General features: G+C 42.2%; 1 protein-coding gene and 1 long non-coding RNA gene across 2 annotated transcripts; one reads left to right on the top strand and one right to left on the bottom strand.

Moving 5' to 3' along the window:
- Window positions 1–12730: 12730 nt before the first annotated feature.
- Window positions 12731–14790, bottom strand: Tceal9 (transcription elongation factor A like 9). The gene is made up of 3 exons (NM_011712.2): window positions 14643–14790; window positions 14104–14169; window positions 12731–13534 (listed from the first exon to the last, which is right to left on the bottom strand). Exon 3 carries the CDS (start codon window positions 13502–13504, stop codon window positions 13190–13192), a length of 315 nt encoding a protein of 104 aa, NP_035842.1. The 5' UTR covers window positions 13505–13534; window positions 14104–14169; window positions 14643–14790; the 3' UTR covers window positions 12731–13189.
- Window positions 14791–14832: 42 nt separating this feature from the next.
- Gm39535 lies at window positions 14833–17040 on the top strand. The gene is made up of 2 exons (XR_878245.2): window positions 14833–15150; window positions 16116–17040. It is a non-coding gene; the product is annotated as a predicted gene, 39535 (long non-coding RNA).
- Window positions 17041–17294: the final 254 nt, after the last annotated feature.

Genomic DNA, 17294 nt, shown 5'->3' with positions numbered 1-17294 from the left:
CTGTTTTTGTTGTTGTTTGTTTGTTTGTTTGAGACAGTCTTGCTGTATAAAGAAGGCTGGCCTCCTACTTATGATCCTCCTGTCTCAGTCTGCCAAGTGCTGAAAATAAGGATGTGCACTACCATGTCTGGCTGCCCAAAACTCTTTTTTTTTTTAAAGATTTACTTATTTATTATATGTAAGTACACTGTAGCTGTCTTCAGACACACCAGAAGAGGGCATCAGATCTTGCTACAGATGGTTGTGAGCCACCATGTGGTTGCTGGGATTTGAACTCTGGACCTTCAGAAGAGCAGCCGGGTGCTCTTACCCACTGAGCCATCTCTCCAGCCCCCAAAACTCTTTTTGATTGGTTTGATTATAAATTGGTTATAAATTGGCTTCACCATTGTGGTGGTGGTGGTGGTGGTGGTGGTGGTGGTGGTGGTGTGTGTGTGTGTGTGTGTGTGTGTGTTTTAACTTGAATGAGATATCCCCCATGAAGTCTTAGGCATTGGATCACTTGATTCCTATTGGGGGAAGGATTAGAAGTTGTAGACTTGATGAAGAAAGTATGTTCCTTGGCATGGGATTTTAGGTTTTAAAAGACTTAGACAATCTCAGGTTAGCTCTCTCTGCTTCCTGTTTGTGGATTGAGATGTGAGCTTTCAGCTGCTGCACTAGTCCCATGCCTGACTGCCTGACTGCTGCCCTGCCATGCTCTTACACATGATGGTCATGCATTATTATCCCTCTTTTAAGTCCCCAATAAACCTTTCCTTCTATAAGTTGCTTTGGTAATATCTTTTATTGCAGCCATAAAAAAAAGTAATAACTAATGCAGTGCTATTGCTTGAAGAATGACAGGTGGGTCTGCCAGTGATCTAGTAATGGTAACAAACCAGCTCAGAATTCACTGATGTGAACTATAAAGTATGCTCAGAGATTTTGTGGTCAAGTAATTAGAAATAATACAGTAAGGACTATTCTTTTCTGCAGTGTCTGTGACCATAGAGTGAACAGTTCAATTTAGAGTAACTTGAAAACCCATAGATAACACAAAGAGCCTGATTCTGGAACTAAGATGGCCAAGAGACAGAGAATCCACATGGAGCATATCAATGTAGTTATTTCAGGGCTTCACTAGCAACAGTTCCCTGTGTGTAAACTGGAAGCTATATGGCCTTTTTGTGATCCAGCGTTGGAAGTCCCACTGTGCTCAATCAATACAAGCAGTCAAAAGACCTCTTTTAAGATTCGAGTAGGTAGAATGTAAATGTCACCTCATTCAGGAGAAGTGCTCAATAATTCTAGCCATGTTTAAAAGCCATCATACCACTTACTGTTTTAAAAAATTCTTACCATCCATTTCTTGATCGCCTGCTAGGCAGCAATGAATATGTTAGTAACACCTGCTTGGGTGTAATGCTTAGGTGCAAATAATATTGACTATGACCTAGAATAAAACCACCACAACCTTGTTCCATTAATGATATTGCTACCTGAAGGATTTCTAAAGCATTCAAAAAACGATTAGTATAGTCACAAATACTGGTTGGGAAATAATGTATGTAGTCCATACAGTGGGCTGGAAAAAAAGAGTAAAATAAACCACGAGTCAAAAAAAAAAATCAATTAGTGGGTTTGTGGTTTTGTTTTAAATGAGCACTGGGTTCCAGCTCTGCCTCCTGGGTGGTCACCTAGTTTTAGATTTGTCAAGGAGGAAGTTAGGGTCTAAAGTCTCATGCTTTCACAGATCATGTATTGAGAAAACCGGGACAACAGAAGAAATAATCTAATCCAAGAACTTCATTTTATCAACTGAGAAATAGAAACCCAGACAAATTCGAATGTTTTCTCAGGTGGTCAAAGTCACTAATGGCAGGGCCAAGGAGATGGATCGGCAGGTAAGAGTGCTTGTTGTGCGAGTTTGACCATCTGGATCTGATCCCTGGAACCAGCAGAACTCACATAAAGAGCATTTGTAACCCTAGCACCGCTATGCAAAATAGGAGGTGCACATGAGAACACCTAACAAAGGAGCAGAAACAAAGGAGACCCTGCCTCTGGGTTCAGCCTCAAGAATCACACAAATTAACTCTAAATGGTCTTAAAAACTAGCATAGACAACCTAATCTATTTTTCTTACACATAAATAGTAATGAGAAGGAAAGCAGCTCAGAAAATGTTGCTATATGTGAAGCATTATTGTCGGCACATTGATAATTACATTTTATCCTTACACTAATCCTAGGAAGTAGGTGCTAATGGTACCCTCCATTTTACAAACAAGAGAACTGCATAATGGTGAAGCTACAGAAGAGATAAGAAGTAGCAAAGAGGAATTCAAATCCCTGTAGTCTAGTTTCTAATCTACCACTCAGTTTTCATTTAAGTTCCAAGCTGCATGCCTTATTCATTCCTGTATTATTAACCATTTATTGTTTGACAATATTTGAGCCCTTTTCGTGCTAGTACCACATGCTCACATACATCATTCATTTTCAACACCTAATTTAGTGTGTGTGTGTGTGTGTGTGTGTGTGTGTGTGTGTGTGTGTGTGCGTGTGCGTGTGCGCGCGCGCGCGCGCGCGCCATGCATGCAAGTATTCATGGGGTCAGAAAAGGACTTTGGGTTCTCTAAAGCTGATGCTTACAGGCATTTGTGAGCTGCTTGGTGCAGGGCCTGGGAACTTGACTGGTTCTCTAAAAGAACACTGCACACTCTTATTTACATCGAGAACTCTTAACTGCTGAGCCATCCCTCCAGATCCCATTTTAGAATTTTGATAGCCTACGTACAGCTCTTTTCTGTAATTATACACTCAGTTCAATTACTCTGTATATTTTTATACTATGTTTCTGCTAAGACAGAGGAAATTTGAAAAGGATGCAGCAAATATGGCATTTATATGTTCACAGAAATCACTAATTAATGTGAAACAGTAGATACTACTTATGATTATGGTATGTCCTGGGTCACAGAACAAGACCTCCTAACTTACATGCTAATGAAGTCTTGTAGAAATAAGAAGTAGCGAGGAGAATGATTTTTAGCATGACAGACGTGAGCTTTGCAGTAAAACAAGTAAAGTTCCACAATTGAACAAAGCGCATAACCACTTCAACCCTATTTAAATAGTATTAAAAACGTATATCATAAATAATTGCTCAGCATGGTGGTGAATGTCTTTAGTACCAGCACTGTAGAGGCAGAGGCAAGTGGACCTCTGTGACTTTGAGGCTAGCTTGGTTTACAGAGTGAGTTCAGGACAGCCAAGGCTACACAGAGAAACCCTGTCCTGGAAAAAAACAAAAATAAAAACAAAAACCTAACAACACCAAAATCTTGTATTCAACACAATTTATAGAAAAATGGGGAGAGGGGGCTGGAGAGATGGCTCAGTGGTTAAGAGTACTGACTGCTCTTCCGAGGGTCCTGAGTTCAAATTCCAGCAACCACATGTTTTGAGATCCGGTGCCCTCTTCTGGGGTGTCTGAAGACAGCTACAGTGTACTTGCATATAACAAATAAATAAATCTTAAAAAATTAGAAAATGGGGAGAAATATGTGGCAGTTGATCTAGGCCACCAAAATTCCTAGCTGAGTTTGGGGGTCAAAAACTGCATTCTGCCAAGTAATTGAGAACAAGCACAGTGTAACCTCAAATCTGGAACTCTCTGCTTGGGAAGGGAAGGATATCAGCATTGCTCAGCCTGGCACTGCTGACCCTTGACTAAAGTTGAATGCTGAGTGAGTGCAACCAAAAGGTAGGGACTCCTTTGTGCATCCAACCTCCTCACAGAGAATGCTGGTTCCCTGCTTATTCTATTTTATTTTATTTTATTTTATTTTATTTTATTGAAGATATGGATCCCTAGGATGAGCAATGTAGAGCAAAGTTTCCCAACAGTGCTGTGTCTAGAACAGTCCCGCTGACTGGTTTTTGTCAAAGGACTGGAATGCAGGAATGCCCTCATTGTGAAGGGCTGGAATGCTGTAGGTCAAAGGGACAATATTATCTTGGTTATCTTTGTCCCTTAAATGGCCATATATTTTTCAGCTTGCACGTCTGTCTTAACATCCTCCCCGCCATTAGGTAAAACTCCTGGAATGTTATCAGTAAGCTGAGTAGACATCTAGTCTCCACTAAGCCTTTAAGGTAAGACACCTGGGAATGCTAGCAGATAACATCTGAAGTCAGCATGCTTGTTGAGTGAATTCATTTCAAACTTTTTTTCTTGTTTTTTAGCTATGAAAGTTGTGCAGCCTCTTTCACTTTGGAACATGTCATTTAAGTTAGCCTGAATCCATGTTTCTAGGCCATTGCTACTCACATTTGGCTAAAAAATAAACTATTTTCTTATTTTGTGGGAAGCTACTATTTTACTTTGACAGAGGTAAGGCAAGAGGACTTTAGACAGCTATACATCTCACCATGAAGAGGACAAACAGTAGAAAGGTCACTTAGAGACAAGGCTGCTAAGCTTCTGGTCTCCAGATCCACAGCCCTTGATCAGATATTTCACCCTTAGAAATATGGAAACCATAGAGAATATATCTTCTACTATTCTCTAAGGTGAACCTAGTTCATTTTTTTATTAGATATTTTCTTTATTTACATTTCAAATGCTATCCCGACAGTTCCCTGTGACCTCCCCCCACCCTGCTCCCCTACCCACCCACTCCCACTTCTTGACCCTGGCGTTCCCCTGTACTGAGGCATATAAAGTTTGCAAGACCAAGAGGCCTCTCTTTCCACTGATGGCCGACTAGGCCATCTTCTGCTACATATGCAGCTAGAGACATGAGTTCTGAGGGGTACTGGTTAGTTCGTATTGTTGTTCCAGAAAATCAAGAAGGAAGACCAACGTGTGGATACTTCATTCCTCCTTAGAATAGGGAACAAAATACCTATGGAAGGAGTTACAGAGACAAAGTTTGGAGCTGAGATAAAAGGATGGATCATCCAGAGACTACCCCACCTAGGGATCCATCCCATAATCAGCCACCAAACCCAGACACTATTGCATATACCAGCAAGATTTCGCTGAAAGGACCCTAGTTCGTTTTCAGCTGGAGAAATTCAGGCCAAGATTGCTTCAGAGTCATAATGGGAGCAATTGAGAAGTAATTAAATGGATTTGGTAAAGGTAGTTTACTGCTGTCTGGCTAGACTGTTGAGGAAAACCAAAGGAGAGGAGGCTTTCTATGCTCAAAATAAATATCAATACTGACCTTGATGCAGACATGGTGTGGCACATGCTGTAGTCCCGGCACTCCGAATGCTGGAGCAGAACATAATTTTATTTTCTCGAAAGCCTGGACTACAAATGAAGTCTCTGACTTAAAACAAAACAAACAAAAGCCTCCAACCATGACAACTAGTCTTTTCTGAAAGGCCACATTTTAGTAGTTTTCAGAGCAATTGGTAACCAAGGGAATTACTGGAAACGAGAGACCAATCAAGAAGCTATTAGCAGATTCTAAGGCGAGCATGGTTAGCGAGCGAGCAAGAAAGCCTTATTAAAAGCATTGTCGTCAAGGTGATACTACTGTGCTGGGGAGATGGCTCAGTTTGTAAAGTGCCTTCCCTTTAAACATACAACCTGAATTGACTCCCTAGAGCCCTACAGTGGTCTGTAACTTCAGTGCTGTGAGCAAGGCCAGTGCTGATATTGCAAGTACATGCTATTAATCCCAGCTTTCCCATAGATTTTTTTTTGGATCAAACAGCTGAAAATGTCTACCAAAGTAGCCATACCATGCTGCATTCCTACTAGCAATGAATGAGAGGCTCTGTTGCTGAATATCCTTGCCAGTATGTATCTGAAATGTGAACAAAGCATGTAAGAGGATAATGGTATGTGACAACAAAGGGAAATGAGATACTGGCAGATGCTGGACTATAGATATTGGTAGATATGGACAAATCTTTAGAGCATTATGATAAATAAGCTGCAGGAGAGTGTTTTACACGTTTGAAAAACTGTACAGATAGAAGGTCTACTGAGATTTGCTTAGGACTGGGAGGCTAGGGGCTTAGGCATGCCATCGTGTTTCTTTTTACTTGATACAAATGTACCAAAATCAATTATAGTGGTAGCAGCACAGTAGTGTAAATATACTGAAAATTGTTGTTCTGTATTCTTTTAAGTAAGTGAACTGATGGATATTCAAATTATATCACACTGTATTCTATCTTAGTTATGGTTTCTATGGCTGTGAGAAAACACCATGACCTAACGAAATTTAGGAGAAAAGGTTTACTTCAGCTTGTATTTCCATATCACAATCCATCTCTAAGGGAAATCAAGGCAGGTGCTCAAACAGGAGGCAGGCACTGAGGCAGATGCCATCTGCTGCACTGATGAGTGGGCTACCTGCTAATGTGTTCATCAGCCTGCTTTCTTCCAGTATCCAGGAACTCCTGCCTAGGGGTGGTGAGTACACTGCCGCTGTCTTCAGACACACCAGAAGAGGGCATCAGATCCCATTACAGATGGCTGTGAGCCACCACGTGATTGCTGGGATTTGAACTCAGGACCTCTGGAAGAGCAGCCAGTGCTCTTAACCACTGAGCCATCTCTCCAGCCCCTGATAGTGGATCTTTCAACTTCCTGGCAGCCAAATTTACTCAGTCGACATTGCTATAGGCCCAAGTGAGGAGTTGGTGACCTCTACAAAAATGATCTTCACGTCCCTAAAAACAACCTAGGCAATCGCTATCCTTGTAACCCACACCCCACAGATGTAGTATGCAGTAAACTAGGATGCGATTAATATATAAATCAGTTGTTTGACCTCCTGAATTTTGTGATTTCTAAAAGCAAGTAACTGAGGCGGGGAGGGATGGATTAGTAAAGTCATAGAAGTAAAAAGTAAAAACAAAAACTATTGTTTAATGGAAAGATGTAAGGTCATGTTTCTTTTTTGTTTGTTTGTTTTGTTTTGTTTTGTGTTGGGTTGGGAAAGTACTGGTAATTATTGAAGTTAGAAGTCTGCCCTTCCATGTAGTCTTAGATACATAGGCCTTCTTTTGATGGCCAAATTCTAACAGTCTTCCTTTCATGTGTTGGTGTGTTTGCTTTCGTGTATAAAAGCTTGCAGAAGAGAGATAAAAAGACAAGTCTTAGTTCTAGAGATGTAAGGGCAATAGAATTTGTTATAAGAACATTAGAATAATAATTATTATTTATTATTATTATTTCCTAAACCACCAGAGGACTAGTAAAATACCACACTACCACTTAAAAAAAATGATCTTTCCTTTAGCAACCTAAGGGTCATCATCCTGGTGTTTGCAGGTGTGTGTACATCTATTACTCTATACCCTTCTGTTCTGTCCCCCACCCCCAGTTAGTGCAAAGGTTTATTTAGCAAAGTGGCAGGAACAAAGCTCGACAAAGCAAATACTTCTCAAAGAGATCAGAGTGGACTGCCCCAAGGCAGGAGCAGCCTAGTGGCTTCTCCCTTGTGATTTTAAAGAAGTTTTATAAATATTTATGAAGTGTATATTAGAACATTCAGGCCTTTTAGACCCTAAGCAAAGATGACTCTACGGAAGCTCTACAGCCACCAGCAGTAGCAAAGCCCAGCCCCCTACTGTGAGCTAGGTGTCCAAGGCAACTTGAATTATAGTCACACATTAATCAGCCCTGTCCCTCCTCTTATCTTGGTCAGCTGGGCTATCTTATCCCCAGCCTCCAGCCCTGTTCTTTCTCATCACTAACGATCCTGCGCCTTCACCCTTTTCATCCTAGCATTCATTTCTACTCCCACATTTCTTTTAACACAGTAAGCCTAAAACCGTTGCTAGCCTGGACATTCTTTTTTAATACAGACGATTAGGTACAGTGCCCATAGAAAGTCTTCTTGTAAATTGTACTGTTGTTTGGCATGGGGTGGGTTCTTTGTCTTTAGGAAGTAAACATAAGCTGGATTTTTAATGCACCTGTCTTTTATTTTCAGCTAGACTGCAGCATTGCTTTCTTTTGTATGCCCAAAGATTCTCGCAAGGAGGTGGGGCACATTATTAGAGGCAAACTTGAATGGAGGTCAATAGAAAGTACTTATACTGGGCTGGAGTGGTGGCTTAGCCAGTAAGAGCACTTGTGGCTCTTTTACAGAAGGTTTGATTCTCAGCACCCACATAATAGCTCACAACTGTCTGTAACTCCCAGATCCCTCTTCTGACCTCCCCAGGCACAACAAGGTGCATATACATACACGCAGGACAAAAACACTCAAACACATAAAATAAGTAAGTCCTTCCTTAATTAAAAAAAAATGAAGTACTTACAGTAAGATTTAGTTTGCTGGCATCCCTAGGAAAACTAGTACATCTCCATAGTAAAGAAAGCGCCTCATAGCTGTTATCCCTCTTAAAGTGAAAAGGAGGCCAAGGGAACTGTATATGAGACTGAAGGTCAAAGTGAAAAGAAAGAGCATCACATGTACATCGGCCCGTGTGAATGAAAGTTCTCGGAAGGACTACACCTACTCCTTACACTGACCCTTCTGCAGAGCTGATGGGGATTGGAAATACCATCATTTCAGGGAGCTTAGGGTGTTGCTGCAGGTCTAGAGCCTAACTACGATTTATCTTCAGCTTACCTTTAGCCCGCCTAATTCTTGTTCTTCCGCTGTGTGTGTTCTGCCATGCTTGTCATGATCCAGTGACGCTTTTAGAGGAAGACCACTGCCTTCCATGAACCAAAAGGCTAAGAGTGAACTGAGATGCCCATCTGAGGCCCATGGCAGAGATTTTCCTACCGATGCCAGGGAAGTCTGGGTCCCATTTGGGGGTTCTTAGTCTCATTAATAGAACAATTTAAGAATGGACTCAATGGAAACTTCAAAGACAATTTGATTAGAGTTTTAAAAGAAAAATCCCGGGGTAGGCCAGCTGTAAATCTCAGCAGCTGCCTGGAGGAGGAAGAGAGAGAAGAGAAAAGGGGATGGGGTGGGATGGGAAAGCCATGCTATTTGGGTTAAGCTGGTATGGAGGTCAGCCACATGGCAAGAGTCAGCCACATGATGGGGATGGGAGCTTTAGAGAAAGAGTGGGCCTCGGTGTGTTAGGAAAATGAGGCTTAGAAAAGAGATAGAAAAAAAGAAGAAGCTAAACTATCTGAGTAATTCAGAAAAGTGGGCAGCCTTAGGAAACTGCTTGGCCGCCACCCTGTAAGCCACTATGATAGGGAACAGGCCTACTTAATGTTTTGACAATGTATGCCAGACAAGTACTATATACAAGTCTACCTCACCAGTTTAAATAGCTACTTTACCACACTATACTACCAACAGTAAAGATGTGAACAAAAGATTTCATGAACACTTTTCCAATTAAAAATAGACAAATGGCAGGGCATGGTGGCACATGCTTTTAATCCCAGCACTCTGGAGGCAGAGGCAGAGAGGCAGAGAGGCAGAGGCAGACAGATCTCTGTGAGTTTGAGGTCAGCCTGGTCTACAGATCAGAGTTCCAGACCAGCCAGGGCTACGTAGTGAGCTACCCAGTGAAGCTTTTAGAGGAAGACCATGGTTTTCCATTAACAAAAAAAAATTGCTCACACGGTCATGCACCCACCACCACCATAAAACACACACACACACACACACACACACACACACACACACAACATGGTGGGCGCATACACAGGCAAACCCCCCATGCTCTTACAGAGTATGAATGCATGTGCTATGAAGCTGTTTTTTTTTTTTTAAACACATTCTTCTGTTGTTATCCTACTGCAATATTTACACAAGTTCAGTCCTGCCTCTAGTATCCTGGTGGATCCAGTGGCCTTAAGACTTCTACCTCGGTCATTTTAAATCAACATGTTAATGTGCTGACTGTGTAACGTATAGCATATTAATACATTACCGTGTGCTTTTGAGAGCATCGAGATATTTGGCTCTGAAAGTGGTTTGGCCTTCCTTTTAGACCCAAGCATATTTGTCTCCGAGTGCTCTCCAAAGCCTCTCATCTGGGGATGGGCTGACCTCCCTGAGTCTGTTACAGGAAGGAGAGTATAGCAAAACAGCCCTAAGTAAAAACACAGTGTCCTTGAGAGAACAGCTAGAAGGTAAACAGTTTCCAACAGCTCGTTTGTTTTATTGCTTAACCCAAGATACAAAAAGTGCCTGCTATAGGAAAAAGAATCCGGAAGTTTAGCCATGGGAGCTCAGGCATGGAGAGACAGCTCATTCAAAACCTGCAGCTGACCACCTCATCCATTTTCAGTTGGTTTTTGATGGGTGTCAGCGCCTGATTTGATGATGTTATCGCTACCTGTTCTTATGTATTCCTAAAAGCCTCACCTGAAAGAGGGTGTGACATCCGGCTCTGCTAGGGACTCTCATTAGGGTGCTGTCTGAATTGAGAATTCCTGTGAATTGCCTCAAGAGCAGTTCCTCCATCAGTTTCTGCCAGGTATTTTGAGTGTCTGACTTGATGATAATTTTCTATCATCTGTATGCCTCATATTGCTATTTGTTCTTTTACTTCTGCTTGCTGTAATAATTAATAAATTCAAAACCAAAAATATATCTATTGGAGATCATTCTCTGGACCATATAGAAAACTATGTCTTATAGTCATTTTTTTTTGAGATGGAGTCTTGGGTAGTCAGTCTGAGCTTAAAATTACCATATTGCCCAGGCTGATCCTAAGCTCATGATCTTCCTGTCTTTTCCTCCTGGGTGCTGGGATTATAGGCACCACACACAACTTTTAGTGTAATTTTAAAGTTCCTCAAAGACTTTCTCGTAAGGCTTGACATCCCCATGATCTATTGTACAGAGCAAAGTGTTATTAGGAGAGGCAATCTGCCAAACCCCCTGAGTGTCCTTGTTCGTTCTTACTGCATATGCCAAGAATGTCGGGCCCCGAGCGCTCTTTACCCAGGCAGATAATATTTCAGCTGTGCTTACAGTAAGCAACCTTGAAGTATGAGGTAACATCTTTCCTCAGACACAGAGCAGGCTTGTGATTTCTTTGAAAATAGTATGGAACATAAGCATCTATCACAGGCCCTTTGTCACCGCAAGAGATTTGGTAATCAGAGAGACAGTACAAATCAACAGGAAGTTCTAGTTAAGCCTTTTCTATAGTAAGGGCCTTGGTCTCGGACCCAGCGCTTTTAGCGTCTTCTGCCTGCATCCATTAACAATAGCAGGTTACTTGTCAGCTTATAACTAGGGTAAAGCCTTAGACCGTGTACGTTTCCTCACAGGTGCTTGAAGATCATATCCCTCATGCACTTACACCATGAATTTTTTTCCTACCAGTATAATTTTTGCCATGTACCACCAAGCCATTAACATTGTGTCCTACTGAATATTTTCCTTCAAACTGACTTGCTTCTATCATTTGAATAGTTTTTCTAGAAAGGAAAGTTTATAAGATGACCCCTAACCTGAATTATCTTCATGCTTTAACCCAAAAAGTATTTAATACATGTCTGAATAAATACATGGGCATTACAATTTAAATTATGTACATACTCTCTATGATCACCCTCCCCTTCCATCAAATCCTTCTCTCTTTAACATAAGCTATCTGTCTCCATCCGCAGCTATGTCTGGGGACATAGAATCCTGCAACCAATGTTTCTGTTTAGTGAATATTCTGAGCTAGTGCTTTGTTTCTTTGGAAAAGTGCCCTCTACCTTCTCCTGGTAAAAGAAAGAAGTCTAAGTGTTTTAATATACGGTGACGGAAATTTGCCCACTTTCAGATAAATTTGCCCATGGCAGCCCATCCGTCAGCCTTATAAGCCTCCTAGTGCAGTTTGAAGCAGAGAACCAATGGAATATCCACCCTGGTGACGAGTGTGTTAGGGGTGAGGCATTCCACACGCTGCTCCTGTGATCACCTTCCAGGCTTCCGAAAACTGGATTCACTTCTTACTGTAAAATGGACACTGTGTGGCGTGCCCCTAGAATCTTACCTTACTACAAACAAAATTCCAGCCTCATCATCATCCGCCCAGCTGTCATAACCTTGATGAAAGGAAATGAAAAGCTCCCTAAAAGAGCATCATAAAGGAAAAATTACATACATGTGGCACGTTCCCATAGTGTGTTGCTTCCCAGGAAGGGGTGACACAGTCTCAAATAGGACTTCAGCCTCCCTATAAAATTTATATAAAAGTATTAGGGTACCTGTTGAACCTGAGGGGAGAACCTGTCCTCAGCCTGCAGGGGAGAAATTACTCACTATATGGAAGCAGGAGTCAGGAATACCAAATGGCATCTTCACATCCAGAAAAGAGATCCTGTGAAAGCCTAAATTGTTAAGACTCCTGTTCTGGTCAGACTCTTACATGAGCCTGTTCTCTCTTGGAATCTTATAAGAGGAAATAAGTTAAGATCCCAGGGAAGTGAAATTTGCAGAAATGTGCAAGGACTGGATAACCACGCAAGTATCGAAAGCAGCTCGATGGGAGTCTAGACAGGCAGGAAGAACTATGGAGCACTCACCTAACTGTTGCTTGAGCTTGTTACTTTTTCCTATGCTTCCCAATAGCAGAAAGAAAGCTCTAGCATTTGGAGCCTCCTGCACGAGCAAATGGGGATAAAGCCCCGTTGAACAGCTCTGCAGCGCATGTGACCACCACAGTTATGTTTATTATTGCGTATGAGACGAGTTGTGAATTTTAATCTTTTAACTCGGTAGTTCTCATATTGTCAATGAATAACAAGCGCCTCAGGAGTTTTAAAAATAAATTGATGGGCTGTTGGATTCTTATTTTTAGTTATAAAACCTTTATTATTTTTAGCAAGAATAATGCGTGTTCATTTTAGGAATATGGCAAATACAAATAAGCAGAAGAAAAATCATTCATCTTTCACAAGTTTATATGTGCATATATGTAACATACAAAGGTACTCCTGTCTTTCAAAATATGATATTCCCATATTATTTTGTAACCTTTTCTCATTTTGTATCCCATCAGAAGCTCATTTTGTTATTCTTTTTTTTCTTTTTTTTTTACAAATCAGTAAAGCTTAAAGCCAGAGACTTATAGATTGGTTCAAATATAATCAACAGTAAGATACAGACAACAAGAGATACAGCTAAAGCCACTAACAGCAACAGATTCAAAGTAGGAAGATGGGCAAAGGTCTTATCAGGAAAATGCTAATGAAAAGAAAGCTAGATCGCAATGGTAACATCAGATAAAAGGGAAAGCAAGCCAAGCTACATTAAATAGGGGTAAGGATGGCTTCGGTTAGCCTTCCAACGCGTCACTATAAGTTTGTTTCTCACTTTCCTGATCTCATCTAGCTCCTCCACATCTCTAAACAGATCATCACTGCTCAGGTGCCTGTTGTGTATATCCTCCTGAAAATCCTGCAGAGACCGGATCAGCCTCTCCCGAAAAGTTTCTTCGGATTTCTCCTCCTCCTCGGGTTCCTGCCCCTCCTCGGGCTTTTCCTCCGGCTTTGGCTCTTCCTCAGGCTTTGGCTCATCCTCCTTTTCTAGGTTTCCTTCCATTTTTTGGCAGGGTTTCATCTTGTGTCTGCTTCTCTTCTTTGCTGCTTCCTGCAGAATACGGGAATGCAATGATTTCTAGGAAGCGAGGGGGGAGGGGAGGGGGAGGGGGAGGAGGAGGAGGAGGAGGAGGAGGAGGTGGTGGTAGATGGAAGACTTGGTAGATGGGCAGGTGCTGTGCACAAAGGTCTCCTCACCGTTTGCTTACGCCCTCCCCATCCCACCCCCCCTCCGTCCACTCTTGCCCCCTCCCGCTCTCCCTCTCCCCACTTCCCTCTTTCCCCTCCTCTCTTCCCCCCACCCTCGTTCGGTCTAACTGCCCTCACCAGATACCTTCCACCTGAGAAACCCAGTCCGCAATCAAGGTTTCCCTGTCCCCGCCCCTCTTACCTCCATTTTCCACCCCCTCCCCTCTCTAGTCCCTCCCTCCAGCATTTTCCAAGGCCTTCCTTCCCGCCTCCCGCCCCAGCCCTCCACAAATCTTTCTCCCTCCCAGGCCTAACACAGGCCCCTCCGAAAGGGGTGGGGGGAAGGGAGAGGGGACTGGGGCCTTCAGCCTCTGCAGGCCTTCACCGACCCATATCCTGGGGGAGTCTTTTATAAAGTTCCCCCTCACTTACCAGGTACAGATCTGGTCGATTTCTTTTTCCTACTTATTTTAGCCTGGTGCGGTACAAAGAACAAACCTGCAGGCAAACGGAGAAGGGAGGGGATGTTGGGGGTGGGGCAAGCAAGCCCTCGGTGCTCAGCAGAGCACTACCACGGACCCAGCTCGCCGAGCTCTCCGCATTTAAGGGCTTGCTTATGGAAGTTTCCCACCCTTTGTTTCCCAAAGGACTCCTCCTTCCCACCCCGCAAGTTAGCCTGTCTTTCTCACCAGACAGAGGGTAAAAAGGAGCTATTCTTCCCCAACTATCTGTAGATCCGAGACGAGGTTTGGGAAGCAAAGTGGGGGTCCAAAATCTCAGAGTATGATTATTTTGGAATCGTCACAGCCCCCCTTGTTTTCTCTTGGGACCCCCTAGTCGTTTCACAAGTGTCCTTTCCTGAAGAATTAAAGGTACGAGGTGGAGGGACAGACTTAACCAGGACTCAAGTCACTACCCTAGACCACTGTAAACTACAAAAATCCTTGGCAGTAACGGCTTAAAACACTAACCTGATGAATTGAAGCAAGCTGTCTCTTCTGGCCGCTGGCCTCTCGCACCACCGTCTGCAAGGCTAAAGGGAGCTGGTACCCAGATGGAAACAAGGACCAGACTAGCAGGATTTCTGCACACGTCGACTCCTGGTCACATGAGATCTACGTCACCAGTGAGGTCCGGTCCCCGATCTCCACTCCCACAAAAAGCGCGGCAGATGTGGCCCCGCCCTCCGCTCCCATCTACCACCCCCTCTCTAAACATTCATTTGGCCTTGTCAGTCTTTTCTGGAGGAAGAAAAAAAAAGAATGTGCGGATTGGTTTTATTGTTGTTGTTCTTTTTGCAGCTCTCTGATTACTAAAGAGGAGCGTCATATTTTTTGAAGCTACGGAACTTTTCGGCTTCTTTTAATAATAGGCTCTTCCTGTCTCACGCTCCTAACTGCCAGTACCACTCACCCCCCACCTAGCTTTCCTTAGCCCCTCCTCCTTCATCTGAAACGCACTCCTTTGTTGTGGAGCCAGGTAGGTAGGTCAGAAAGCAGTGGGAGAGGGGGAATCTTGAAATAGAAGTGGGATTTTTCTTTAAGGCAACTTAAACTTTATTCTTAATACGTCTGTAGTCTTTTCGAAAGTAATGTTGTTTTACAGTCAGAAGTGACAGCCAAATTACTTTAGATACATTTGTGAATTCATACATGTTCATTTCTTATACTAGTGCCTAGTGTTTTTTAGTAAATGCATTCAAAGTATATGCCTTTACATTTTTTATTATATTGTGGTGTTACTTGGGGGAATTATTTAAAAAGAAGAAAAATCATGTTTAACTCTAGAGGCCTGCTGGTGGTATTATTACCAAGAAGTGGTGTCGCCTGAAGAATCGCTGCTTCAACACTTGCCAGCATAGATTGTTCGAAAACAGTCGCCTCATCTTAAAGAAAGTAACACTTTATATACACCACGAATTGTTGGACTGTCTTAACAATATGTGTCTGCTCTAAATCGCTTAGCTCATAGAAAACTTTCAACATTTACTTATTCCCATTTTATTTCATATATATGCATATCTCACTCACGCTGGAGTGAGACTGGATATAGTATAATTATGTTCCCCTTTAACAGGAGGACTCTAGCTTCTTTATCTTGTACTTGACTTTAAATTAAACTTTAAACTTGACTAGTCAAGTTGCTAGTTTTATGATGATGATGGTTGCTTGGGTTAAGGACTTAAAAGCCTCTATAGGTGAAAGTATTGGCTGCTCACTTGGTTACATATACCTAGTAAGTGTCTAAAATGTCTAAAAAATATATTTTAAAACTTGGCATTGCTGCTTTCAAACTGTATCTTCTGTTTGGTCATCTTAACCTTTGAGTCAGATTTCTGCTCAATTTTACATGTAGACATAGCAGTCATTTAAGATGTGGCTTGTTCAGAACAATAATACAAGGTTGTTTTGACCTAAATTTGCACACTGTGTTCCCTCTCCAAGGCTACAGACACCAAGATAAGAGGAAGTAAGACAATATTCCATTCTTGGCCATTGGAATCTAGAAGTCTCCAGTAAACAGTGCTCTGCTGCTGTTACCTCTGTTCCTTTTCCTGTCTACAAAGCTGCTTTGCATCCCTGAATCCACTAAGATGATCTTTTATTGGCAATAACCTCTCAGTTTCTTTGCTTTGTTAGCATTCCAAGTGCAATCTTTTCCTTGCTTCAAAAACATACATTTGAATCATTTGCAAGCCACAAGTAATGGTCTTGTAACACATCGACATTTGTATGTTGGAAACTTGGTCCCCAGGGTGGTAACATGGGAAGTGACGGAACCTTTAAAAGGTGCAGACCAGTAGGAAGCCATTAGGTCACTGAATGGTATTGCCTTTGACAGGAACTGAAGCAATTCTCAAGGAACTCTGGTTATTTCTCACAAAAGGCTTGTTATGAAAGGCCAAGGATGAGTCACCCAAACACACAGCTTTGATTGCTCTCCAGCTTCTTGTCTTTCTCAAAAACATACCTGTCATGTTGTCATCCATCAGGCTAAGACATAGTAAGTCTTCACCATAGAAGTCAAAGCCCTTGAGTCTCAGAAACTAAATGCTAAATAAACTGCTTTTTTGGGGGGTAAAATATTCAGCCTTGCATATTTCATTATAATAACAGAACTTGAACTAATACGGTCTCTGTGGCAAGCTTTGAGCTGATTGACAGATCTTCAGTAAGGTCCACTCCCTGTACTGAGCTTATCTCCCATATTAGTTACTTTTTTCCTTCCTGAGACAAAACATACGGCAAACAAACTTAAGGAAGGAAGGATGGTTTTGACCCATAGCCTAAGAGTGCAGTCCATCATGGGAGGGACAGTAAAGCTACAAGTCCTCAAAACAGCTAGTCAAATTGCATCTGTAGTTAGCAAGAAGAGAGAGAGAGAGAGAGAGAGAGAGAGAGAGAGAGAGAGAGAGAGAGAGAGGGAGAGAGAGAGAGAGAGAGAGAGAGATATGCTGGTGCTATGTTTTCCTTTTCAACTTTGTTTGCAGTCTGTAATCCTAACCCATGGAATGCTGCCACTCAGTTTCAGTGGCTTTTCCTCCTTAGTTAAATATATCTGGAAACAACCTAGTAGACGTGCCCAGATGTTGGCCTCCCAGGTAATTCTGATGACTGTCTTCC

Source organism: Mus musculus, chromosome X (assembly GCF_000001635.26).
Source record: "Mus musculus strain C57BL/6J chromosome X, GRCm38.p6 C57BL/6J".
NCBI classification, from domain to species: Eukaryota; Metazoa; Chordata; class Mammalia; order Rodentia; family Muridae; genus Mus; species Mus musculus.
The sequence above is the reverse complement of the archived record's forward strand: the minus strand, read 5'-3'. Positions and strand labels throughout refer to the sequence as shown.

Bases quoted from the DNA above. Each gene is read 5' to 3' on its own strand.
- Tceal9 (NM_011712.2), bottom strand. From the start codon at position 13,504: ATGAAACCCTGCCAAAAAATGGAAGGAAACCTAGAAAAGGAGGATGAG.